This window comes from Cervus elaphus, chromosome 5 (genome assembly GCF_910594005.1).
Source record: "Cervus elaphus chromosome 5, mCerEla1.1, whole genome shotgun sequence".
NCBI classification, from domain to species: domain Eukaryota; kingdom Metazoa; phylum Chordata; class Mammalia; order Artiodactyla; family Cervidae; genus Cervus; species Cervus elaphus.
This window is the reverse complement of record NC_057819.1, coordinates 91,983,268-92,009,868: the sequence shown is the minus strand read 5'-3', so window position 1 is coordinate 92,009,868 and position 26,601 is coordinate 91,983,268. Positions and strand designations below refer to the sequence as shown.

The 26,601-nt window shown below is 53.7% G+C and overlaps 1 protein-coding gene across 8 annotated transcripts in view; it reads right to left on the bottom strand.

Moving 5' to 3' along the window:
- Nucleotides 1-359: 359 nt before the first annotated feature.
- Nucleotides 360-26,601, bottom strand: part of KSR1 (kinase suppressor of ras 1) — a 162,201-nt gene continuing 135,959 nt past the window's right edge. For 4 of the 8 annotated variants that reach the window (XM_043903131.1, XM_043903139.1, XM_043903137.1 and 1 more), the window contains 12 exons: nucleotides 26,424-26,592; nucleotides 24,432-24,473; nucleotides 21,732-21,786; nucleotides 20,630-20,678; nucleotides 19,009-19,388; nucleotides 16,349-16,445; nucleotides 12,832-12,965; nucleotides 11,987-12,118; nucleotides 10,436-10,571; nucleotides 8,717-8,850; nucleotides 5,538-5,618; nucleotides 360-3,611 (listed from right to left, as the gene is read on the bottom strand). In XM_043903131.1, coding sequence (XP_043759066.1) covers nucleotides 3,533-3,611; nucleotides 5,538-5,618; nucleotides 8,717-8,850; nucleotides 10,436-10,571; nucleotides 11,987-12,118; nucleotides 12,832-12,965; nucleotides 16,349-16,445; nucleotides 19,009-19,388; nucleotides 20,630-20,678; nucleotides 21,732-21,786; nucleotides 24,432-24,473; nucleotides 26,424-26,592 — 1,488 coding nt within the window. In that variant the 3' untranslated portion in view covers nucleotides 360-3,532. Of the gene's footprint in view, nucleotides 3,612-4,241; nucleotides 4,898-5,537; nucleotides 5,619-8,716; nucleotides 8,851-10,435; nucleotides 10,572-11,986; nucleotides 12,119-12,831; nucleotides 12,966-16,348; nucleotides 16,446-19,008; nucleotides 19,389-20,629; nucleotides 20,679-21,731; nucleotides 21,787-24,431; nucleotides 24,474-26,423; nucleotides 26,593-26,601 lie in introns of those variants that run through there. The other 4 variants (XM_043903133.1, XM_043903132.1, XM_043903135.1 and 1 more) reach the window with 4 other exon arrangements.

Below are 26,601 nucleotides of genomic sequence, written 5' to 3'. Positions count from 1 at the left end.
AGAGGCTCCTAAAAATATTTAGATGAATCTTATTTAGACTCCCTCCCCTCAAGGCTTTCATAAGTCAAAGACCCCTCCAGCAGAGGAGACAGTGACGGGTCTGAGTATGTCACCAGGCTGTCCCTGCTGGGGGTAGGATGACCTTCTGTGCATCATGGGCTTTGATGCTCTTTTCTCCATTCCTTCATCTGTTTAGAAACATCTACCTCCAAGGTCCTGGCAAAATTTCTTTCCCTGGAGGGAGCTCCCAGATGGGGGCCAAACACCCTGCTCCCTCCCTTCCTGTTCTCCTACGCCACCCATCCGAGAGCCCCCCACCTCTGCCCCACTCATCTGGAATGGACCCAAGCAGACACAAGCCCCAGACAACTTGGTACAATTTTATTCACAGACTCTAGACACCCAGGCTGGGCCTGGCACAGTGTTCTTGCCAATGGCAAAAAAAAAAAAAAAAAAAAAAACCACAAAAACTGATAGCACACGTCCATTAATACTAACCATTTTAATTTAAATTAATAGCATTTCTGGAAGACAAATGCAGTTGATAGAAAATATAAAAACTTTTAATATACAAATTTTACATCACATTCAAAAAAGCAAGTGTGTGCCTCGTGGCCACAGATGTTGGGTTTGCACACACAGATGAAATCCTGGCTGACACTGCAGCATCGCACAAGCTCCCTAACCAGCTTCACATTTATGTCTCCACCCGGCCCCGAAAGCAACACAGACAACCCCCACCACCCCCACCAGGGGCTTACAGGGCACGCCACGCCCCTCAGTGATCACAGGAAGAAATTCCGTGAGAGGGCAGAGGGATTCCAGGCCCTGTACGCATCTTTGATTTGGTGGTTGGTATGGAGATGTCATCTTGGCTACATGCCACTCACAACTGGTGGGGAACTCAGGATTCAAGACCTCGGGTTGGATGGGGACCAAGGGTTGTGGCTCTGGTGTTTAAAGGTATCAGGAACAGATCCCAGGGGTTTGGAGGTGAGGCTGGGAAGTGGAGGGAGGTGGGGGGGGGGCGGGCTGAAGGTTGAAACTTGGGCTCCATTCTCAGACCCCAGGGGACCTCTGCAGCCCCCGAGATCTTGTCCAGGAGGCCTCCCAGCTTCTCCATCCCTTTCACAGTTGGCTGTGAGGGCTGAATTCACAGTATCTGCCGTCCTTCATGTGTTTCCAAGGCAGATGGGGGGAGCACACGGAAGGGCAGGCGTGTCTTCCTAACCTCAATTCACAGTCACTTCAATAGAGACAGGGTGATGGGGACCACCTGGGGAGCTCCTCAGCTGCTTCTCTTCAATGACAGGCAGGGCAGAGGCTCAGGCTGAGAGCAAGAAGGCATCCCAGGGCCCGGGAGAGGAAGGGGGATGGCCCCCAGGCCCACCCTCCTGGTTCCTGGCAGATCATGTTTCCTAAACGCGGGCACTGAGACTGCTCCCCTCCTGGGCCCCCGGAACTTGCACACAGTAGACACTCAAAGAAAGCTTCCTGAACTGACCCAAGAGTGTGACACCCTCCAAGGTAAAAAAAAAAACCCAGGCTGACTGTCTGTGGGCCGTGAGGTGAGTCCCATTTACTCAGCTGCCGTCCCACCTCTCAGGCCACCTGCTCGTCCAAGGGTTCAGAGGGGAAACATGAGAGGCATGAACTGTGACCTCTGGGAAGGAGCCGGTGTGGAGGAGCCTGATGACCAGAGGAGGTGGAGTCACCTACCACGTGGAGTCAGGAGATCAGGGGAGAGGCTGACCTGGAGGTCAAAGGGATGATGGGGAGAAGCCAAGTGTCCCACAGGGGAAAAAAGACCCCCAGAGCAGAGTCTAGCTGGTTTACAGCTTCTCCATCTTCCTCCCCACACCCCCAGCAGGTAGGGTTAAGGTGCTGTTGGCCCGGAGGCCCGGGTACCCAGCACAGCTGTTCGGCTGTGTCCTCCCAGCAGGGCCGCCAAGGGATGCTCAGCCCAGAGCCAGGAAGGTCACCCCGCAGTCTCCAGGCCAAGAAGCCCGTTTCACAGGACGATTTGGCCAGACTCCAGGTTCGGAGCCTGGTTAGACAGGTGTACATGAACCCGGTAGGAGGGCCACGTGCCTTCTCGTCTTGGCTCCAAATGTGGACATGGGTTGGGGGTCTGAAGACAATCTCCTCTCCACTTTCGTCACCCTGGGTTATTTCCAGCTTTGGAGCCAGATACACCCTAACCTTCACTGAAGGGCTTCTCTGCCATTTGGAACTTTCCTCTTTAGGAGTCAGCTTCTAATGAGGACAGGCAGGACCCTCTCATATTCTGGACTTTCCCAAACCTGGTTCAAACAGACACAAGTAGGAGGCCTGCCTTGGTGCTTGGGAAGACTCTGAAGGTGAGGGGCTTGTTAGCTGGGTCTAAATGAAAGGCAGGGCACACACCTGCCACCTTATCTAAGAGCTCCGAACATGGGCAGCAGAGGAGTCAGGAGCAGGCTAAGGGGTTTCAACAGGACTCAGGGGTGGGCAGTTACAGAACTGTGGCAAGATGGATGATGGGCCTCTAAAGGGCCAGGGCACCCTGTGACTGGGAGAGTGGGCTCAGAGACCCTGCCTGCCTCTTCCCCTGTCTTCTACCTTCCCCGTTCTCATGGATCAAGTTTTCACAGTGTACGAAACTGCTGGGCTGGGCCTGAGCACTGGGATCAAATGTTAGTTAAGGACTGGGATGTATCTAAACAGCTAAAGCCTTTCATCCCATCTCCCAGGTGCCCCTCTGGGGGATTCATGAAAGAAACACCTCCATAGGCAGTGGAGACCCTGGCTAGGAACCACTGGATCCATCCAGATGTTATCTGGATTCGATCTGTCTATACTTTTCCAGCAGATATGGACTGGATTACAGGAGTCAAAGATGAACCCAAGCTCTCTGCAAACCTCTGACCCTCTTAATCCAGCTCAGCTCCCAATCAGGGTCTCACCTGCAAGAGGAGGAAGAAACCACACCTCTTTGATAGGATGACGGGTGATGGGATTTAGGGCCAAAGTAGAAGCCTGGTCAAACCCTGTGGTTGCCACCCCCCCAACCCCCGCCTGTCCTGCCAGGAGACCAGCCACAATTACCATGCTTTTCTTCCTCTGGCCCAGTGTGGGCACCTCACTCCTACAGTCTCCTCCAGAAGGGAGGACCACTTCTGCCATCCCTGCCCACGGTGCCAGTAACCTCTGCACAGACCAGTTTTTTTATTATTACCTATTGTACAACCTCGAGTCCAACTCCGCAGGAACATACATGTAAACATTTGCCGCCTGTCAGGACAGGGCTGGTTGTTGGTGATGTCATTTTAAGAAACAGCAGGTGTGGCTCCATCTCCAGGACCCAAGTGTTTTTGCAGATGAACAGTCTAAACCAAGGCCTTGTGCTCTTGGCTTGCAGCACTTAGGAGGGTGGCTGGCATTTTGAAGAGCATTGTTTTTTTTTGTTTTTGTTTTTGTCGTGGTGGTGGTTTAGATGTTTTAGAGACACATTTAAGAAAGAAATACGTTGTCAGAAAAACTGCACGGCTGGCTACATCTTTGGATTACTGGACTCCAGGATGCCCAAGCCAAACCTTTCAAACCGGGGTACAACTTTGCTGCTGTTAATGCTGAAAAGAGGAACAAAAACAAGAGTTATAGCCCTGAAGGTTTTGATCAGAATTTGGGCAACATTAGCTAATGAGCGGGGCCAGTTCCAGAAGCTCAGTAGAGGACCTGGCCGCACCAAGAAGTGGGAGTGATGATAAGGCCACTGGCCTTGGCAGAGCTGCTCCCGGTCACACCTGGCCAGGGGTGGGGGTTGGGAGTAGAGGTGCTAAGCCTCAGCTCCCCTCCTGGAGGGCGGTGGCCTGTTTGTCTCCAAAGCCCCAGTGCCCCGCGTGCTCAGTAACTGCTGTGGGCTCGTTCTCACTGGCAGCTCATTCTCAAAGCTCTTGCTCTGAGTGGAACTGGGAGGGAAGAGAAACTCAGCCCCAGCCCTGAGAGTGATATTTGTATGCTCCTTCTAGAAATGGTCCTCAAACGTGGGGGTGCATCGAGGCCATCTGGGAAGCGGGTTGAAATACAGGTTCTCAGCTTCTGCCTCCAGACACCCAGATTCAGGTCTTGGTGGGTCAGGAACACGCGTTTGGTAAGCCATGGAGGACCTGTGTGTGACCTGTCAGCCACACTCTTGCCAAATGCTGGCTTGGGGTCTGGTACTTTCTGTTTGCAGAGGACAGGTGGAAGGGGAGTGATGCTGTGGGGGTGGGGGGGTGGACCGGAAGCTTTTTCACAGTTGTTTGGAGACAGGCCCCACCCCCTAGCTTTAGGAAGACTTTCCCAGGTGTCTGTGCGGCCGAGGACACAGCCGTTCCAGCTGGGGTCTTTCACGGCAATAGAACTTGTGATGTCACACCAGCAGCCCGCCAGAGGGGACCGCGGGCAGCTCTGAAATCATTCCACTCCTTGTTGGACAAGATCCTCGTGGGTTAAGAGCCAAGCAAACCCCGCCCCCTGTCCCAGGGACACACCCTGCGAAGGGCCGGTATGTTGTGGGGTGCAGGAGAGGGGGGATCTCTCTCATTGAGCTGTTAGTTGGGAGACGGACCGCCCCACAGAAGTGCTAGAGAGAAATGAAGTCGCGTCCAGGGAGGCGGTTCCGGGTAGCAGGGCTGCTGTTAGGGAGACCCTCCGTGGGAAGCTGTTACTCAGGCACACACGGGGCCGCAGGGCGGGGCGAGGGCCAGTTTTAACAAACAAAGCAGAAAAGTCTCAGCAGAGAGGCTGGGGCGGCAGGATCGCATCCCCTGGGTTAGTGCCTGCAGCGCTGTTTGAGCTGGCGGAGAAGTCGCAGTGCCGAGCGTGGATTAGGAGGAAGAAAGCCCCGAACATGCAAGGCAGCCAGGCCTACAACCTACAGGAGGAGAGACAAGAGGGGAGAGAGCAGAGTCAGAGCCCGAGACCTTGGGGAGAGGGCAGGGGGAGTGGCTGAGGCCTGGCCAGGGCACAGGGCAGGGGCCCCTCTTTCACTGTGGACAGAGGAAAGCACATCCCCACTCCAGTCCAGGCTTGGCAGCAGAGCAAGCTTGGAAGGGAGCCTGGCATAGAGAACCTCCCCCAAGCTCTCGCCTGGGACATGGCCACAGAATGCTGAACAGAGGTCGACCAGGAGGCCCATGGCTCCTCATCGAAACTGACATCTTGGAGTTTACTATGTCTGCTCCCTGCATTCTCTTCTTTAAGATCCAGTCAGAGGGGATCCTGGGGACCCAGGCCAGCAATCTGAGTTCTCACCCACCCTAGAACAAGCCATCATCTGCCATGGTGTGTGGACAGAGGCCCTGCCACACTGTGGGTCTGCTCTCAGCCCGGGGAGAGAAACAGCCCGCAAGGCCCTCGCCAGTGGCCATGTGAGCCGCCAGAGCATCACTGTTGTTTATGGGAATAACACACGCCAAGAAGGGGAAGCTGGATGCAGAGACAGTAGGAAGCAGGATGTGCAAAGTATTAAACGCAAACAGGCAGAGGGATCAGGGAAACGGCAGAAGACACACTATTCCTCCAGGACTGGACAGTTGTTCCTAAAGTCAGGGTGACCGGAACGTCCTTTCCCGTAGTAGCGGCTCCGCCAGCGCCTGGGAGCGCCCGCAACCATTTTGCCAGATGTGGGAGGAGCGCAGTCCAGCAGGTGATGGAGATGGACACCCAGCGTGGGTGGGTGGAGGGGGGCCCGCAGGAATCAGGATGGCAGGAAAGGGGGAAGATGACAGGACGGGCCAGCACATCCACCACCCCCCAAAAATAAAAATAAGCAACAAAATCGATGGAAAAGAAAAGAGAAAATGAGAATTAGAAGCTTGAGTGTGTGGAAGTAAAAATCATGAACAGAAAGCTTTGATACAGATTTGTTGAGGTATGCTGGCATCCTTTCCCTGCAGAGGCTAAAACTGATCACTTTGTGCAGGGAACATCCCCATTTGTGACTCTCTGTCCCACATGTGGAAAGAGAAGGCAGGGCTCCCTGGCCTTTTGGGAATCTGTAATCATCTCCTGAATGTCAGCACCTGCTCAGTGCAGCCTTCGCTTTTGTGGAGGAGAAAACCAGGGCCTGGTTTGCTAAACGAGTCGCCCGAGGTCTGACAAATCAGATCCTTGAACTTCTTGTGAGTCCAGGAGAGCCTCAGGCTCCCACCCAAACCCAGCTCCCATGATCCCTCTCTTCTGGAGGCCCTTCCTCAAGTTCCCTGGGGGCAGCGTGCCCACATTGGCTGGGTTTTTGCCTGGCACTCAGCATGTTGTCCTCATCCCCTCCTTCATCCCCCTCATCCACCAAATATTTACTGAGTGATTACTACACCCCCGGGACTGTGCTAGGAGCTGAGGATACAGAGGTGACAAGACAGCGTCCTGCTTGGAGGGCTTACAGCGCATGTCTGCTTGTCTTTATCCTAATTAGACCATCAGCTCTGTGCTGGTGGAGGCCTGGCCCTGGCATGTGACCTCAGGGGTGGTGCAGCCACCAGCAGTCGCTGGGAAAATCCCATGCCTCTGACAGCAACATCATGTCACCCGCTGTTTGTATTGGACTCTGATCCATCTTAAGTGCAAAATACTGAATCGAATCTTCATTATAAGGTACAGTATTCCCTCAACACATATCATCATTCCTCAGACTGTCCCTACGACAGGCTTCAGTTGCCACATTTCTTCAACAAGTTCTCCTCACAGCTACTGCTGGGCTGACCCAGCCTAGGCCCCTCCTCACCTGTAGCTCAAAGCTCGGTTTGGTTTATCTTCAAAACAACCTGGCAAACTAAGATCTGTCAAATCAGGCCACAAAAAGTGATCATTTTAGAGTCGTGAAAAAAAAAAAAAAAATGTGACAGAGACCATACCTGGTTCATTCTGGAAGAAGGAGGTACTGACACTACCAGACACGTGGGCAGGTATGAGAACTGGGTACAGCTTCTCCGGAGGCTATGCTCTTGCCCTCTCCCCCAACTCCCATCAAGAGAAGCACCACTTGGGACTTCCCTGGTGGTCCAGTGGCTAAGACACCCAGCTCCCAGTGAAGGGGGTCTGGGTTTGATCCCTGGTCAGGGAACTAGATCCCACATGGCACAGCTAAGACCCACTGTTGTTCAGCGGCATAGTTGTGTCCGACACTCTATGACACGCCAGGCTTCCCTGTCCTTCACCATCTCCCAGAGTTTGCTCAAACTCATGTCCATTGAGTCAGTGATGCTGGTGCAGCCAAATAAATAAATATTTTAAACAGAGAGAGAGAGAGAAGCCACTGTATCTATTCTGTCTCCATGTTCTGGGGCTGTGGGAGATTTCACTTCTAGAAAGCACCTTTCACCTTAAGTGAAAGTTCAAAGCCATGAATCGTGTCCAAGAGTCCAGCCATATGTGACCTGCCACTTGTTTCTGTACAATCCACAAATAAAGAATGTTTGTTTGTTTTTTTTTTTCCACCTTTCGAAATGGTTGGGGGGACAGAAATCAAAAGACTATTTCATGGCCTAAAATAATAGGAAATTCAAGTTTCCGCATTCATAAGTAATGTTTTACTAGAACCAGTCAGCCCGTGAGCTTGCAGGTCTGTGACTGCCCCCACACAAACAGCAGAGCTGAGCTGCTAGGACACAGATTGTATGCAGTTGTGTCACTGCTTTTCACACTGCTGGGGGCACCGCAAACCCCACTGGCAGGAGCCGTCACTCGAGTTTCCCTCTCGGCCTGCAAAGCTGAACTATTTCCCATGTTTAGGCCATGTCTGCCCACCCCTCCACTCTGTCCAGCTGTGGAGCTGAGGCCGAAACAAGGAAGGACTTCCCCAGATTCTCCCAGGGGCAGGGAAGACGTCTGTTTTTTGAGGAATCTGGCAGAGAGAGCCAGAGGGACAAAGAAAAAAGGGAAGGAGGCAGAACTCAGAAGAGAGGAGTGGAGACCACCCTGGCACTGAAGCTGCCGAGGACCATGATTACACAGAAGGAGGATGGGCCTCCAGTGTCTAAGTGGCACTTAAACCCTGGAGATGCAGCCCCAGTAACAGGGGGCTGAAAGCTCTGTTGGGAGACTGTCATTTTAAGCAACAGCCGCTCTGCTGGTTTTAGTGACACTCTGTTTGGCCCTTTCTCAGGCAGAAACTTCTTGTTGGGGCCTTAGCCTGGGCCCAGCTTTAGCACTGAGCTGGTAACAGTGATGTGGAGGTTTTCATAGAGGAGGACAGGAGACACTAGCCTGTGCAAGAGTCTCCAAAATAAATGTGGTGAACAGCAGACTTAGAGAACGAACTTATGGTTGCCTGGGGGAAGGATGATGGAGGGGGATTTAGGGAGTTTGGGAGGGACATGTATACACTGCTATATTTAAAATGGATAACTGATAAGGACCTATTGTATAGCACAGGGAATTCAGCTCAATGTTATGTGGCAGCCTGGATGGGAGGCGAGTCTGGGGGGAGAATGGATACATGTATATGCATGGCTGAGTCCCTCTGCTCTGCACCTGAAACTATCACAACATTGTTAACTGGCTGTACTCCAACATAAAAAGTTCTTAAAAATGTGGTGAACACAATCCCAGTACCCCTTGGGCGAGGGAATGAGTCCCCTCTGGCTAACCAACTCTAGGGGTTCCCTAGGTGGAAGTCTCAGGCAGACAGAGCAGATGGTTGCCCCCCTCCCCCAGACAGCTGGCTGCAGGTCTGGCTCTGAGGGGTACTTACTCAGCAGACTTCCAAAAGTGCCCAGGGTGCGAGAGCCGCCGGTTCAGTTTGGGCAGCTTCTCCAGCATGTCCATCAGCAGGGGGAAGCTGGGCCGCTCCTGCAGGTCGAAGGCCCAGCAGGCAGACAGGATCTCCTGCAAGGCGAGACACCACGGGAAGGCATGAGAGAGGCGCAGCTGAGGCCCTCTGCCCAGGGTCTCTTTGATGCTCCTGGGCACCAACCCCCCCCCAAGCTGGTGGTCCCCTGACCCTCCTGCCGACACTGAGGTGACCAGCCATGGCTGGACTATGAGAAATAACTGAATTTCAGGAGCACTCTCGCTTCCAGTTAAAATGACAAGCATGGGCCTGCCTCTCCTTCCTTCCTTCCTTGACCTCCCTGGAATAACAGTCACAAAGCCAAAAGACAGGTCAGAGGAAAGAGATCACAGACATTTAGAATGGAAAGTAGAAGGCAGCGTGTTGACAGGTGAGACACAAGATATTCAGAAGGCGGGGCTGCAACAGAGGCGGGAGCCTGGGCATTGCAGGAATGGAGGCTGGGAGTGACGAGACGGACTGGACATAGGGCAGCAGTGAGTCGGCAGAACAGCTGTCTTGACCATCCCAAGTGAAGGCAAAGCCCTTCTCCGGCCGCCTACTCTCCAGATCCACTCAGCCACACTGCACCCCCATTGGCCTTTCAATTCAGGAGAACTTCCTGTGAGAAGACAGGCCTGCACACACGACCAGGCAGAAGGTGCTCAGGTGACCGGGCAGGTGGGGACCCAGCAGGGACACTCCAACAGCCTAGGTAGCACTTCACCTGGACAAGTGCCAGGTGGTCCCCCCAGAGGCTTCCATTGCCGTGCTGCCCAGGAACCCCCTGGAGCTCCTTATCAACACCCCGCTGGCATCTGTCTGCTCCAGGCCCACCTGACTCACGAGCACATGGCTAACACTGAAAACACCACCCCTGGACTCCTTCACGTACCACAGTGCCAGGCGGGGTAAACTCACACACAGCGACACAGAGAAACCACTATTGGCATTCAGTCACGTGAGGGCAGCAAACCTATGATGATTTGGCCTCTTGAAAACAAATATGCTGTGGAAATCTTGACTAGTTCTTGAACAGTCGAGAAAGACATGAAGGAGAAAGATCTGATATTGCCAAAATCCCACTGTTTGTCCTTTAGGTAGTGAAATTTGTTATTATCTTCTTTCTAGTAAGTAACATACAGGCTTTATTATCTTTCTCATAATTCAAGAAAACCATGAGCTTTATTTCCTTTCTATTTTTTTTTAAAGACAATTGTTTTTTAAAAGTTAGCAGTGGGGTAGTGAAGGATATAGGCTTCGTGTGTGCATGTGTGTGTGTACTCAGTCACGTGTGATTCTTTGCAGCCCTGTGGACTGTAGCCCACCAGGCTCCTCTGTCCATGGGACAGAGGATACTTGTCCCAGGCAAGAATACTCCACTGGGTTGCCATTTCCTACTCCAGGGGATCTTCCCAACCTAGAGATTGTACCCATACCTCCTGCGTCTCATGCATTGGCAAGTGGATTCTTTACCACCGCGCCACCTGGGAAGCTCACAGGCCTCCTAGCCAGCAGCACGGAGGCCAGCCTGACATGCATCCGGCTCGCGTTTCTGCATCTCAGGTGGATGAAGGAAGGACAGCTGGGCACCAGCCCTCCAGCCCCACCGCCCTCTCCCAGCGCAGGGCGGCTACTCACGGTGACTTCCTTCCCCAGGCTGACAGAGGCCAGGACGCGCTTCATGCCCTCTCCGCTTCCAATCTGCCAGATCAGGGCCTCTGCAGCTTGGTTCTTCAAGGGCCAGTCTCTGGCTTGCAGCTCATACCAAACAGTCCTGTGGAGACCACCCCCCAACACGGCGTGAGCTCCTGGACAGCTCCACTCAGCTCACACTAGTGGGGCGTGGGGGTGGGGGCCGCCTGCTGCCATGATGCCCAGAGCCCAGCCTGAGGACCCGGGACTCTCGGCCCACCTTCTGCACCCACCAGGCTTCTGGGACCACCCTGAGTGCACCCGGGGCCCTGTGCTCCCAGTGTGGTGAGAAGTCTGAGACACCGCCGCTCTGGACAGAGATCCTGGTACAACCATTCAACCTCAGTGGGGTGGGCGCCCACGCCGAAGGTCCTCTGAGGAGTGACAGGAATGCCCAGCCCTGGGCCTGGCACACGCAGGTGCTCAGAAAATGACTGACAGGTCAGGGCAGGGAGAGACCACCCAGGAGGAAAGGACCCCCCAAGAGATTATGGCATGGGGCCCTCATTCTGACCCTCCAAGTCCCCTAGCCTTTCTTGACTTATCTGCACGGGACCATCTCCATTAGACCCGCCCTGACCAATGCGGGGGGTGGGGTGGGGGTGCGTGAGGATACTGAGTAACTCAAATGTGGGGAGGGGAACTGAGGTGTAAAACACACCAAATTTTTGAAAGTTCTGTGGCATAAAATATCTCCTGAATTTATTTTGATTACATGCTGAAATGATTATATTTTGGCCACACTGAATTAAACATGTATTGAAACTGATTTCACCAGTTCCTTCCTTAATGTGGCTAAGGGAAGGTTTTATGCATCTGGCTCATGTTTTATTTCTACATTTCTGTGTGTCTATCTGCCAGCTCTTCTTGGGGCACAGCTGGAAGCTGCCCCCTTCTCCCAGAGGGACAGCTCTTGGTTAGCTCTGGAAGCTGCCCCCTTCTCCCAGAAGGACAGCTCTTGGTTAGCTCTGGAGACTGTCCTTGGGGAGCAACAGGTGAGAAGGACACCCCGAGTTAAGCATTTTATGTGTGTGTGCTCAGTCGCTTCAGTTGTGTTTGACGCTTTGCAACCCCATGGACTGTAGCCCGACAGGCTCCTCTGTCCATAGGCATTCTCCAGGCAAGGATACTGGAGGGGGTTGCCATTTCCTCCTCCAGGGGATCTTCCTGACCCAGGGATCAAACTCGCATCTCATTAGGTTTCCTCCATTGGCAGACAGGTTCTTTTCCACTAGAACCACCTGGGAGGCCCCTTAAGTATTTTATACAATTACCTAATTCAGTCCTCATGAAACAGCTCTACCAGGGAGGAGCTCTATTCACCCCATTTTACAGGTGGGGAAAACGGAAGGTCAAGGACATGGTCACTGGCCCAAACAAGCAGCTGAACCAGCCTCAAATCACACCCCCCCGACCCCCAATAGCCAGCAGGACCCTCTGTTTCAGCCACAATTGGCCTCAGAGCCCCAGGAAGAGGGACGCCAGGCGCCTCCTCACCCGAATGCATAGACGTCAGCAGCTTTGGAGAAGGGCAGCTGGTCCTCATCCTTCCCGGGGGTCATCTCCCGCACGATCTCGGGGGCCAGGTAGCACAGCCAGTCATGTGACAGCTTCAGCTGGTTCTCACGCCTGGTGGCAAGAAGTCAGGGCAAGGAGACGGCCTTGAGTGGGCAGCAAAGAGGCCCGCAGGGCACGCATCTGCCCCAGGGCTGATCTATGTATGTGCTCAGTCATGTCTGACTCTTTGCAACCCCATGCATGGCCCAGAACAGCAGCACTTGCCAAGGTACCTGTGCTTTGGGGGAATGTTACAGAGGAGTGATAAGCAGGTTCTTCAAGAATAGCAGGCCAAGGACAGTATTGGCCGGGAGCTGCTCCTGAGGGTGCCGATTCTCTACCCTGGGAGAGCACAGGGCATCTCTGTGCAGGAGACGGGAACGGCCTGTGGGGCTCACAACCTGGCCTGGGGCTGGCTCTCCCTCCTGGGGTCCTGAAGCTGGGGGAGTGGCCTTTCTCCTTCAGGATTCGTGGAACTAGAACCTGATGCTCTTCCGCACCGTGGGGATGGGAACCATGGTCCCTTGCCCAAGGCAGTGAGCATACAGGGAAAATGGGGGTGAGGGGACCCAGCCTCCTCGGTGGTCAGCCTGAGAATTAAGTGCTATGAGGGACCTCAAGGTCACCCAAATCTGATTCTGAACCGGAACCACAAGGGCAGGAGCAGAGCAGACCTGGCCTTTCCTATAGGGTGGGCTGCCCCTCGGCCACCGTCGGCAAGTGTGCTCAGGCCTCAGGCCCACCAGCGCTGCCCCAGTCTCTCTGGACGCCCAAGGCCAACTCACCGTCCCTCTCGCACGACGCCCGAGATCCCGAACAGCCCGAAGTCTGTGATGACCACTTTGCCATTGTCGTAGAAGACGTTCTTGGATTTCAGATCTTTGTGCACGATGCCCTTGGCGTGGAGGTACCCCATGCCCTGGAAGACAGAGAGCCTCACGTCAGGGGCAGAGGGAAGACGGACGATGATGGCTTAGCTTTTACCCTGGGCCAGGCCCTGAGCCAGAGACCTTACCCCATGCTCCTCATTTAACCTTCGCAGCCCTATGCAGTGTGACTGTCTCCTTTTACAGAGGAGGAAACCCAGCCTCAGAGACAGGAAGTCCCTTGCCCCGGGTCACACAGCGGTTAGGCAGGACTGCTGAGATCTGGTCCCAGGCCAGTCAGAGCTGCTGCCGCGTCACCACACTGCCCAACATCCACCTTATACTCAGATGAAGTGTAGAAAGGGGGAATGGGGCCTCTGGGGGAGGGGTGGTCAGGAAGTATATAAAGGTTCACTGTGATGCTACCCTCCATTTTTGTTTTGTTTTCTTTCTTTTTTAAAGTTTTGGCCATGTTGTGAGGCACGTGGCATCTTAGTTCCCCAACGAGGGATCGAACCCGTGCCCTCTGCATTGGAAGCATGGAGTTTTAACCACTGGACCTCCAGGGAAGTCTCTACCCTCTGGGTTAAATCATAGAAGACCCAAGGATCTAAGGTCTCATCAGGCTTTGCACAGCTAGCCTCACCTCTCAGGCTGAGCAAAGGCTTGGGATGGGCGTGGGGAACAGAGCGGAATTCCCACAGAGGGAGTCCCCAAGCTCAGGTGGTCCTGCTGCCTGCGCTGCCTTAGAAGTCCTGGACTAAGACTGAAATCCAGCCCAGATGATTCTAATTCACTGTGTGGCCTTGGACTTGACTTCTGAGCCTCAGTTTCCTCATCTGCCAAGTGCCAGGTCAGGGCTGGGGGATTTCAAACCAATGCCCTATTTGCACCAAACGCTGACTGGCCAGGCACAGGGGACGTGGGTGACCTGATGCAGGCATGCTCTCATCCGAGGACAAACCGAGGACTTCCGGGTACCCTGATACACTTGGGAACAGCGAGAGGGGTACACGATGCCACAACTGAAGTGGGCATCCTTGCCAGGTCAGAAAGAGGCACATGCAAACCCACCTCCCTACCGCCCACATCAAGGGTGCCTCACACGAGAAAAATCTCCCTGCCTTCAAAGATATCTCGGGGTGAGGAGGGGGGAGGTCAACAATAAGCCCCATTGAGGAAGAGAAGGAACGGGCTGTGAGGCAGAAGCAGACAGAAGTCATCCGACCCCAGAGCTTGGACCAAGTGGGGCCAGAGCTCATCAGAGAAGAATGTACACAGGCAGATGCTCTTCTGTAAGAGACGGGAGGGCGTGGGGTTCACCGTGGCCACTTCCCTCAGGCCTACTGAGAGCTGTCATCCCACCATGGAAGCGGGGAGTTTTCAAAAAGGGTGACTTACTCTCTCCCAAAACTCCATCCTGAATGCAAGATGATCCCCCTTAAAATATCTGCCCACTTCCCAAACCAAACCAAGAGCCAAAGACCACACCTTGGGCTGAACAGGGACCAGCTGTGTGACCGGGGATAAGTGGCTGAACCTCTCTGAGCCTTGTTAATAAATCAGGTGCCACAGCCTCCAACAGCCAGAGACAAGATAGAAAGTGCCCAGGTCGGGAACACAAACTCTCCTCCCTTCCTATAATTTCACAACACTTCAGGGGTGGCCCCCTAAACCCTCTAACCAAAGGTCTGCTGCTGCTGCTAAGTCACTTCAGTCGTGTCCGACTCTGTGCGACCCCATAGACAGCAGCCCACCAGGCTCCCCTGTCCCTGGGATTCTCTAGGCAGGAACACTGGAGTGGGTTGCCATTTCCTTCTCCAGTGCATGAAAGTGAAAAGTGAAAGTGAAGTTGCTCAGTTGTGTCCGACTCTTCGCGACCCCATGGACTGCAGCCTACCAGGCTCCTCCGTCCATGGGATTTTCCAGGCAAGAGTACTGGAGTGGGTTGTTGCCAAGGCCTTCTCTGAACCAAAGGTCAAGACCCCATTATTATATTTTGAGCCTCAAAGTATCAGAGATGCATACAAAAGGAAGTGGCTTAGAAGTTCCCAGAAGAAGGGGGATGGGGGAAATAAATGAGCCAGCAGAGAGCTTGCTTCTGGCTCTGCAGCTCCAAAATCTTTGAGCAGCTTCTACCCTGGAATCTTCCAGATGACTCATTCAGCCGAATTCAGCCAAACTCAGCACCCAGACTCCCCCAGTGTCCCGACAATAAGGAGACACAACAGTTTGGGGGAGCAGGGCCCAGCAGGTTTGAGGATATCACAGAGTAGGTATAACACTGCAGCTCCCCTAAACTTCTCTGTGATGAGACAGACTAAAGATGAAGGCATACTTGTGATATTTTGGTTTGGGGGGGGCTGCAAAAGTTTAATGCATTCATCTGTGGTTGTGTAGTCACTAAGCTGTGTCTCTCTTTTTTTGTGTGACTCTTTATCTGATCCCATGGACTGTAGCCCACCAGGCTCCTCTGTCCATGGGATTTCCCAGGCAAGAATACTGGAGGGGGCTGCCACTTCCTTCTCCAGGGGATCTTCCCGATCCAGGGATTGAACCTGCGTTTCCTGCATTGGCAGGTGGATTCTTTACCACTGAACCATCAGGGTAAGCCCATGCGTTCGTTTTGCTATGTGGAGATGTCATGGAGAAATCTCGGTGTTCCTAAATGTCACTGAGATTTTTATCTTTTCCTTTCCAATGATGCACACACATGATGGATGGAAGGAGGGAGGGAGAAAAAAAGAAAAGAAGCAAAACTGCAGACAGGACAGGGACAAAAACTTGGTGGGAGCTGGGAAGAGAAAGCTTTTCTGCAAAAACAAGAACCAGGAAGAGGAAGCCCATCCAGCCCTGATGGAGTTTTTCTCAGACCCTGTCTGCTGCTAAATAAAGAAACAAATAAGCGTTTCTTTCACTTTTGTTTAACTACTTGGAAAAGATGGAAGCAAAAAAAGAAACAGGCTGCCTGAGTTGAGCCTGAGGGCTTGTCTGCATGAAACTTAGATTCAGAAACCTTAAGGCAGCAAGCCTCAATCAATTCTAACAGACTCTCACCAAGCGCTAGTGGCCCAGGGCTCAATGCTCTCTCCACGGATTATCCCAGTTTATCTTTGCACAAATCCAGTGAGGGAGGTGACACAGGCAACCCCATTTTACAGGGGAGGAGGCAAAGGCTCAGAGAGGCTAATCGACCTGCCCGAAGTCACACAGCTGTATCTGTATCACCAAGTCAAACTCAGGCCATCTGTCTTTAAAGCCCACTGCATTTCTCCAGTGTGTTCAGCTCCCAGCAGACAAGACAAAGAAAGAGGGAAGGAGATGGGGGTCCCACCCATGAGGCACCCCAGCCAAAGGGGGAGACAGAATAGCCACCACCGCCAGCCTGACACCAGCAGATGGATCGGGGGACAGCTAGGACCTCTGGAACCTTTACCTTAATGATCTCCTGGGCGATCTGCCTGGTCTTGTTGATGTCCAGAGATGTCTTGGGGTCCCTCACGAACGAGTGCAACGTCCGTCCCTTGCAGAAGCTGTGAAGAGTGGAGGGTCAGGCAGAGATCTGGGGCCCCGTGCAGCCTGACCTCAGCCCTTGTGGAACCGGGGAGAGCTGTGCCCACCAGCTCCATCCCTTGGACCCTGGGTGCCAGAATCCTTCTTGACCAGCCTGATGCCATTCCTTCTTTGTTTTATTTTGGTTGCACTTCATGGCACATGAGGACCAGGGATCGAACCCTGCCCTGTCATGGAAGCACTGTGTCTTAACCACTGGACCACCAGGGAAGTCCCCTTGATGCTCATTGCTACAGGGGCCCAGCCTGAATGGGCAAGAACACACATCCCCTGAGACCTCTGGCCCACCCACCATAGAACAGGAAATAGTTCACTAAGTTAAGTTTAAGGATTGCTCAGTCGTGTCCAACTCTTTAAGACATACAATCCATGGAATTCTCCAGGCCAGAATACTGGAGTGGGTAGCCTTTCCCTTCTCCAGAGGATCTTCCCAACCCAGGGATTGAACCCAGGTCTCCCATATTGTGGGCAGATTCTTTACCAGCTGAGCCAGACATTCAGAGCAGTCTACCTGTTCTCATGGTTCGAGGCAGGAACTCACCCACTCAAAGTCACCCAGGGAAGAACCTGGCCTTTTCAGGCTATGACCGGGCAGCATCAGGGCTCTGGGAGCTCCATAATAACTTTCATGATCATGCTGTTTTCTGATCACGGGGTTTTTTATGACAAGGCAGAATGTGCCCTGGAGCAGGGGCAGGGGCGGGGGTGGCTATCGGGGTGTCAGAGTGATTATATTAGATAAGGGGCTTGTATGTTGGAGTCCCTACCTGTACTGACTCCTAAAACCTGGGGTGAGGGACTTCAGTGGTTAAGAATCCGCCTTGCAATGCAGGGGACTCAAGTTCGATCCCTGATCAGGGAACAAATATCCCACAGGCCATGAAGCAACTAAGCCGGCACACCATAATGAAAGATCCCGTGAACTGCAACTAAGACCGGACACAGCCAAATAAATACATAAGTATTTAAAGCAAAACTTGGAGTGAGGAAGGACTTAGAGAGAATGGGTCGTTTCATTGCTGCTCCAGGGAGAAGTTGACTTAAGCCATCTGAGGAAGGGGCTAGTTTTTAGGAACCATCGCCAATGAGATAAGATTCCTTGACCTTCAGGGTCTGGAGTATCAGTTGATGGTTACTTTTCTATGTTCCAGCCATTTAACATGAAACACGTTAAATTTTTGTTAATGTTCTTTTATTCTTTTACTGTATGTGCTAAGTAGCTTCAGTCATGTCTGACTCTTTGTGACCCTACGGACTGTAGTCCACCAGGCTCCTCTGTCCATGGGATTCTCCGGGCAAGAACACTGGAGTGGGATGCCATTTCCTCCTCCAGGGGATCGTCCCGACCCAGGAACTGAACGCACATCTCATGTCTCCTGCACTGGCAGGCAGGATCTTCACCACTAGTGCCACATTCCCTTTAAGCAGACTCAGATCTCTCACGGGACTGGGTGGATGAGAGAGAGACGGAAGGCTGAATGATGGACAGCGCTGAGGCTGGGCTCTGAGAGATGCTGAGCGTCTCCTGCATTGGCGGGTGGGCTCTTTACAACCAGTGCCACCTGAGAAGCCCTTAAAAACATGAGTGTATACAAATTCCTTGATTCAAATGGAAGGCATGATAAGGAACTGTTTATAGTACCCACCTTTTTACAGAAGCACCCAGGTAGGGTGGGAGGAGACTGGTTTTCACTTTGTACTTTTCCGGACCATTTGAATTTTCTCTGTCTTTAGGTATCCTTTCGTTTATTTATTTATTTAATGTCAATGGGGTTATATGATGGGGAAGTTATACTCCATTTTTGGGGTTTCTTCTTTTTTTTAAGATTTTTTAAAAACGTGGACCATTTTTAAAGCCTTTATTGAATTTGTTACCATATTGCTTCAGTATTTGAAAATTTGTTTTTAACGGGAGGGTCACTGCTTTACAATGCTGTGTTGGTTTCTGCCATAAAGCACCGTGCATCGGCCATAAGCATACATATGCGCCCTCCTTCTTGAGCCTCTCTCCTACCCACACTCCGTCTCACCCCCTGGGTTGTCACAGAGCACCCGGCTGAGCTCCCGTATTGTGCAGCAACTTCCCATCAGCCATCTATTTCACACATGGTCGTGTACATATGTCAGTGCTGTCCTCTCAATTCGTCCCACCCGCTCCTTCCCCCGCTGCGCCCACAAGTCTGTGTTCTATGTGTCTCCATGCCTGCCCTGCAAAGGGGTTCATCAGGACCGTTTTTCTCCAGCCCATATACATGCATTAATAGGCAATATTTGGTTTTCTCTTTCTGACTGACTTCCCTCTGTGTAACAGGCTTTGTCTTTTTGGCCCTGAGGCATGTGGGATCTTAGCTGCCTGACCAGGTATTGAACTCACACCTGCTGCACTGGAAGGCGAAGTGCTAACCCCCAGACAGCCGGCGAAGTCCCAGTTTTTTCCTTTGGATCGCTCTACATGAAAACGCCCTCCAGCGGCATGCAAATAATCAGGCCCCCAGGGAAGGGGCGGGGGCGGGGCCGGGTTACCTGGTGATGATGGCCAGGTGGGGCGGGTTCATGCAGGCCCCCATGAAGAGCACCACGTTCTCGTGCCGCGTCTGCCGGTAGTTCATCACCTCCTTCTTGAACAGCTTCAGGTGGTCCTGGTTGTGGCCGTCCATCTCCAGCAGGCGGATGGCCACCTCCCCGTGCCAGCGGCCGCGGTGCACCCGGCCCCAGCGGCCCTGCCCGATGGGCTCGCCCAGCTCCACCTGCTCGAAGGGGATGTCCCACTCCTGCAGGTACACGCTGGTCTGGCTGGCCTTGCGCGAGATGGGGCCCCGCCATGGCCGGCGGGAGGTCGGCAGGTCGTCCACCTCGTCCTCGTCGTCTTCGGCCTCTGACTTGCCGGCTTCAGGCTCCTCGGCCTGGAAGGAGAGGAGGAGGGAATAGAAAGGGTGGAAGACCTGGGAGCAGGTGACTGCCCTCCCCCAGTACCCCAACCAGGTCGGGGAGCAGAGGGGTCTGGGGTCAGGAGGCCTGGGCTCTAGTCACAGCTCTGTGCAGATTTCATGTGCGAAGTGGATGGGTCACTCAGCACCACACGGTCTCAATGTCCTAATCCACAAACTACAGAGCGTGGCCCTTCTTCTCGCTAATGTTCCAAGACGCACCTAGGAGCAATTCCTAATCGCTGGGGAAGAACACTAACATTCACCCTTCTGGATATGCTTTTATTTTTTTTTTAATATTTACTCATTTTATTTACTCGCCTGCACCAGGTCTTAGTTGCAGCATGTGGGATCTTTTTTTCTGTTCTGTTTTTAGTTACAGCATGCAGGAGTTTTAGTTGTAGCATGCGAACTCTTAGTTGCAGCAAGTGGGATCTAGTCCCTTGACCAGAGATCAAACCTGGGTCCCCTGAATTGGGAGTGCAGAGTCTTAGCCACTGGAAAACCAGGGAAGTCCTATGCTTTTGTTTAAACAGAGTTTGAGACTCTCCTCTGTGTGCTGTGTTGTGCTAAGTCACTCAGTCTTGTCCGACTCTTTGGGACCCAGCCCGCTAGGCTCCTCTGTCCATGGAATTTTCTAGGCATTTCCTACTCCATAGGATCTTCCTGACCCAGGATCAAACCCATGTTTCTTGCATCTCCTGCTTTGGCAGGTGGAGTCTTTACCCCTAGCACCACCTGGGAAGCCCATGACTCCTCTGGGCAGGAATAAATCAGTCTGCTGAGGCTCCATAAGCTACCACACTTGCCAGGCGCAGGTGATCCTGGTTCAGGGGTCAAGGCAGCAGTCCTTTGCCCCAGCTACAATCAGAATCACTCATGAATCTTTGATAACATCCAACTGCCTGGCCCCACCCCTGACTGAGGGAAAGTCTTCTGGGCTCGGGCCCAGGCCTCTCGGTTGGAGGTGGAAACCACAGGAATGAAGCGCTTACTTCAGCCTCAAAACACAGAAAAGCAAAAGGAAGCTTGCTTCGCGGCACTCCTCACTGCCCTCACTGCCTTGCACACTGCCCGCGTCTGCTGCAGCAGGTGGGCACCGGGGACGGCACCCACCAGAGCCGGCAGCCCACACGCTCCCAGACGCCTCCACGTGCCGAGCCGGGGAGAGAGGAAAGAGATGCTCCGTCTACGGCTCGCGTGTCGCCATCACTTACCTCCACTTCGCGATCTTCCGATACATCTGCTTTTGGCTGGTCGTCAAACCTACGAGTAAAACAGGGTTTATCAAGGAGGCCTCGAGGCTGGGCCACTCGGCTCCCAGCTGGGCAGGGGATGCCCCACGTGAGGTCTGACAAAGGGGTGCCAGGCCTGGACCCTTCCTTTGACCCACCTGGCCACGGGGGAAGGTGATCTGGATGCTGTGGAAACAGACAGCAGGCCGAAGGCCAGACCCCACTTCCCTTCTCTGGCCTTGGCCTTCCCCAGGCTGAACTTGAGGGTGGTGCGGGCCGAGGGGTGGACAGTGACCATCAGGGGCCTTTCAAATCCAACAGCTAGTATGGGGTTCCGAACACGGGCACAAGATTTGGAATTCTACTTGGGGACTGCGTCCATTACTCGCTAAGCTGTGTGACTTAAGGCGATTTCTTAACCTCTCTGAGCTGATTCCCTCATCTGGATGTCAAGGATGACACCTACGTTACACCTGGCTGAGAACTCTACACAACAAGGTGAGTCAACTGCTCGGTGTGGCCTGACCAAGAAGGGCTCCTTGATGCCCAAGGAGCATCATGAACAGGAGCTGTATTATCAGGCTTCTCTAAGGCTGAGTGCCCTTCGCCCAGCCCTCCTGGGTCACTAGACAGCTCCTGTTGCACAGGCAGCCCACCCAATGCTGACTGCGCTGATAGGAGGCAAATAAAACCCTGTGGCTGAGTTAACTGGATCACAGGGTGAATTAGCCCAGGGAGTGCTCCATCTGGCTGCCCAGGTCCATGGTAATTAGAGGGTCAGAGATTGAAACGTGGAGGTGGAACACGGCCCTGCTGTAGAGCGCAGGGAGCCCTGCCCAGGGTTATGTGGCAGCCCGGACGGGAGGGGCGTTTGGGGCTGGGGGTTGGAGAATGGATACACAGAATATGTATGGCTGAGTCCCATTGCTGGCCACCTGAAACTATCACGACACTGTTCATCGCCCATACTCCAATATCAAATAAAATGTAAAAAAAAATTAATAAAGGTAGATGAAGGAGGTGGTCAGGGATGTGGGTCCAGCTTTAGCAAGTCCCCAAAGAGGAGAAAGTGCACGATGCCTACCGGGAACTGTCCGCTCCATCGGTGAATGGCGCTGCCTGTGGAAATGCCGAAATGTCTGGAGGAAACGGAAAAAAATACGAGGCATGAGACCCGTTCCCACTGCCCCCGGAGACACAGGGCAGGGGTGCTTCCCCAGCAGCCCCTCCCTGGGCCGCACGCGGGCTCTGGGGCCACTTGCACAAGCTTTTCCTTAAACAGAACGCAGACGAAGCCTCTGCGGCACTTGGTTTTTCCCACACGGCTCTGCCCTGGGCAGGGACTCCAGGCGGGGTGGAGGCTGAGACTTCTCAGTTGCTTGAGGCCCCTACAAGCAAGTGGTAAAAGCAACTGGGCTCCTACTGACTGGACATGTGGGCTGGACCCTCCTCCTCACCTCTGAGGCAGGGGCTGCTGGCTGCAACAACCCTTGAAGGCGGCAAGACCCTCGGGCCAGCAGAGGCCCAAGGCCAGACTCACAGGTGGCTCGTTAGCGACACCGGTGCCTGGCAGGCACTTTGGGTGGGAGCCAGAGGCCCCATCCCCTCAGCTTCCAGCTTTGGTGGCTGGTGGAGCAGCCCTCTGGGGAGACAGAAATGCACCGTCCACACATCAGGGACCCCGGGATGGGGCAGCTGGCACTGACCCCTGAGCCGGTGGCTTTCCCAGTTTCAGCACCAACCGCCCCCCATCCGGGGAATACTGGACAGATGGTCACCCCAGCGTGGGGCCAGTGTGGCAGAACTCTCCCGCCTCCCCATGGCTGCTCCTGCTGCCGGCTTCTTTCTGTTCTCTCTGGTCACTTCTCATCGCACTCGGAGAGGCTGGCAGCCTCAGGGCTGGGTGGGCCCTTCACCCCCTTTTGTAGCAAAAGAAGAGATTGGAGGTGGCAGTGGTTGGAGCTAATCAGGGCCTCTCCCTGTCTGCTACAACAAAGAGAATTCCCATCAGCCAGCAAACCTCCCTCACCTCCCTCTGGACTCTCCGCAAGGCTATCCCTGGAGCTTTCTTGACATCTCTGCCTGAGCGTTCAGTCGTGTCTGACCCTTTGAGACCTCATGGACTGCAGCCCACCAGCTCTTCTGTCCATGGGATTTCCCAGGCAAGAACAGTGAAGTGGATTGTTATTTCCTCCTCCAGAGGATCTTCTCGACGCAGGGATCAAACCAGCATCTCCTGCATTAGCAGGCAGATTCTTTACCGCTAGTACCGCGTGGGAAGCCCTCTCAATATTTCTGGGACCTCACAGACTTGGGAGAGTCTGATAGAGGCCATGGATCTTCTAATCAGAGAAATGCACACATACACCCAACATCCTGTATGTGCAATTTCTGGGGAATCCTAGACCCCAGAAGTCTCTGCCAAGGTTCCCCCAGAGACCACTACACCTTGTGTCTGCAGACTGTCAAAGGCAGCCTGATGTTTCTACCCACCCAACGCTGCTCAAATGTTTCCACAGAAGGAAAACACATGGACAGAGACAGGGTGACATGGGGTAGATGGGAGTCTGGGGAGAAACAGCACCCCAAGTTGGGGGAGGCAAAATGCCTCTGAAGCTTCACACTTTTCCTTAAACATTAAGAGTATAATTTGTATTCTGCTCCAAATGTGTCCATGTTTGTTTTAATAGAACTGTATTTCCTTTCTTCCCCCGCCCCCAACATCTTCAGAGCAAGATGGACCCTTCTAGAAGAAAAGCCACGTTCTCCCAAAGCTTTCAAGGGTACTCCCCTGTATGTCAGCCTAGAGCAGTAACCAGGCAGGCTCTTGGAGGAGAACCACGGGAAAAAATGGGTGTGAAACCACAGAGGCAGCTCAGGGAGCCTGGCCCTACCCCCAGCCAGCCTGCACAGCCTGAGAAACCACCTATAAGAGCTAACAAATGCTCTCAGTCACTCCCCTAATGGAGCTGGGACGGGGAATAGGAAGGCCTGGAATTACCAAAATACCATGAGTTCAAGACAGGCCCGTTTAATCCAGGGGAAAAAAACTAACTACAGTCTTCATCTAAAACACACAACCTTCATATGACTAACCTCAGAATTAAAGCCACAGATTACTTATACTATTGCTTGTCACCTCCAATTAGAGAAATAAGTATTAAGGAGTATAAACTCCTTAGGGGCAGGAATATGGTCAAATGCAAAGGCTGGCACATAGTAGGTGTGCAAAACAATTTCTGTGGAAGGAAATGAATGAGAACCTCTGACTAAAAGTTTTCTTTCAACTTTCTGCACGGCAGGCATTTCCAACAATGGCCAGCAGATGGCGCTGTGCAGCAAGGCTCTAGAAGGAAAGACCTGCCAAATAAATGAAGTCTGCAGACCTTCCCAAGCTGGCATCCCCTTCTTTAAGAAAAGGTAGTAGTTTCCTTGCCATCATGTAGAAGATGATATCTTGTCAGATGCTCATAAGGCATCAGCAAAAGGTCCTCTCCCCTTATTCTGCAAACTGGGTTTCCACCTCTTCCTGGCTGTGACCCTGGACAAGTTGCCTGCATGCAGCCTCTGCAAAGAGGCGGGGGAGGGTGGATGCCAAGGGTCCTCGTGGTAAGGCACTGCCCCTGTGAAGGGCTGGCTTCAAGGCTACTGACTCTGCCTCCTTGCCCACCCTCAACAGACAGCTCTCAAAGCAGATGGGTGTGAGACACAGGTCCTCAGGGAGAGGGCTGGACAGAGAGGGTCACAGCAAGGGACAGTTAGTGGAACCATGCGACGGACTCACCTGGGAAGATAAACTGCTGTCTATGATGAATGAAGTAGGCAGCTTTAAACAGAAGAGGAGGTGAGTCACACACAGGATAGCAAACGCAGCGCAGGGAGCGGGAACAGAGGCAGGGGCCCGGGGGAGAGGGGCTGGTTATAAGGCTGGGGCACCTCTGCCCCACCTGCTCTGTCCCAGGTGGGCCTGGCCAGGACGGGGCGCTCCATGCAGGAAGGAGGAAACGAGCTGGGAGAAAGTGGGTGCCGGCAGGAGCCCCCAGGAGTAAGGGGACTTGCACTGGAGGACTGGGGTTTGGAGACCCAGTCTCGGGGGCCACCCTGCTGCAGAGCCCTGGCCGATTCAGTTCACCTCCCTGGCCGCCTTCTCCTCTGTGAACTGCACATAAGCCCAGGAGGGCAAAATTGAATGGGGAGAAAAACCAAGATGCTGAAACACTGAACAGTGCTGTGTGCAGGAGAAGGGACAATCCACCAGCCCACGTTCACACCTGGAGGTACTGAGGCTTCCGCCACTCAATATCATCATCCAAAAAACAACCTTTCTCCAGGGTTAGCCTCAGACATACACGGATGTGCTCCCGCACAGTATGGAGCGGGTGGACTATAGGAGGAGGTCCCATCCCACGTTAACTGCCAGCCCAGCCCAGCCCAGCCCATGACCAGCAAGAGAGGGCTCTGTGCAGGGTACAACGCGGGCCCAGCCCGGGACATCAGGGAAGCTAAGAAGCTCTGGCTGATGTCACACAAAGGACTTTTTCAGTGACTCTTGTTTTTCCAACAGGCCCCTCCTTTCAGAAAAAGCCTTTTCTTTCCTTTCAGACTAGGAGGTTCAGCAAAAGGCCTGGTTTCAGAGCAACACAATGACAGAGCAGAACAGAGGAGTGTAATCACGTGGCCATCGCTGGGCCGCAGGAGGGAGGGGCGGGCTTGGGACGATGCATTAGTGTCGGGAGATAGCCAGCCACATGCATGTTAAGGCAAAAAAGAAGAAAGATTCCTAAAAAATCTCACCATCACCCCCAAAAGAAGTCCCTGGGACCCTGGGGAGATGAGGCTAGAGGGGTCCCCTGGCACAGGAAAAGCCAAGCCTCTGTCCTCCTCGGCCTGGAACCCTGGGGACCGGTGACAGGTGGGGCCAGGCCTGAAGTCCACAAGCTGAAGCTGGCAGCCAGCCTGGCTGGGCCCGGAGCAAACTGGGGCAGCCCAGCTGCCCTCCTTCCCTGAGCTTGAAGCATGCTGAGGGCCAAGACCGGTTTCAAGGGGCTGCCTGGGAGGCCAGGGCTGGGGCTCAGTCCTGAAGGGGGCCAGTGGGCTTTGTTCTACTCCCTGGGGAGGTGGGACATGCCAGGCCTGGACGAGTGGCGGGATCCCTGTCCCTATAGACCCAGGGCAGCCAGGACCGTGGTCAGAGGTCAGCTCAGCTCTGGCACACACCCGTGGGTGGACTCCACGGCCTCACCCACACAGTGGGGATAACCTAACTCCAGCCTCACACAGTCTCTTGTTTTATAGAAAAGGGAACAGAAGTGCCCCCTTAAGCAGCTCATCCAGACACAGAGCAGGTAAGCCACAGAGCCCCGGATTCCTTCGCCCTGGCCTTCTGGGCTCGCCCCAGGTCTCAGTGCTGCCTGCCCTGTTTCTCAGGAGCCCAGAAGCCCTGAGGAAGTGAACAATACCCCCGAGAAGCCACCCCACACACAGGAGGGCAGCCTGGGGACTAGGTCAAGAACCCAGGCTTTGCATCAGGCAGACTTGGCTTTGAACCCGGCTCTGCTGCTTACAGCTTGGGGCCAGCCACTTACTCCCTCTGAACCTCAGTGTCCCCATCTGTAAAATGGGTACAATCACAGCAGGTTTAAATATGGTGATACACTCAGTGATCAGCTACTGCTCTTAGCAGTGGAGATGGTTTGGCCTTGAGTCAGCCAGGATGGGCAGAGAAGGGACATGCAACCCCATCCCTCAGGCCCAAGAAAGCCCCAAGGTGTGGTACCTGGGAAGTTGAACCTGCCATCCCGCTGGCCAGGCGAGGGGTTGGGGGGCGTGGTGGCACTGGATGGGTTGGACGACGCTGGGAAGGGTGCAGGCGAGGAGGGCGTGGAGGACGTAGTGGAGGACGGGTTGCTGCTGGAGTCCAGGTGGTTCACGGCTGGAGGGTGCTCCTGCAGGAC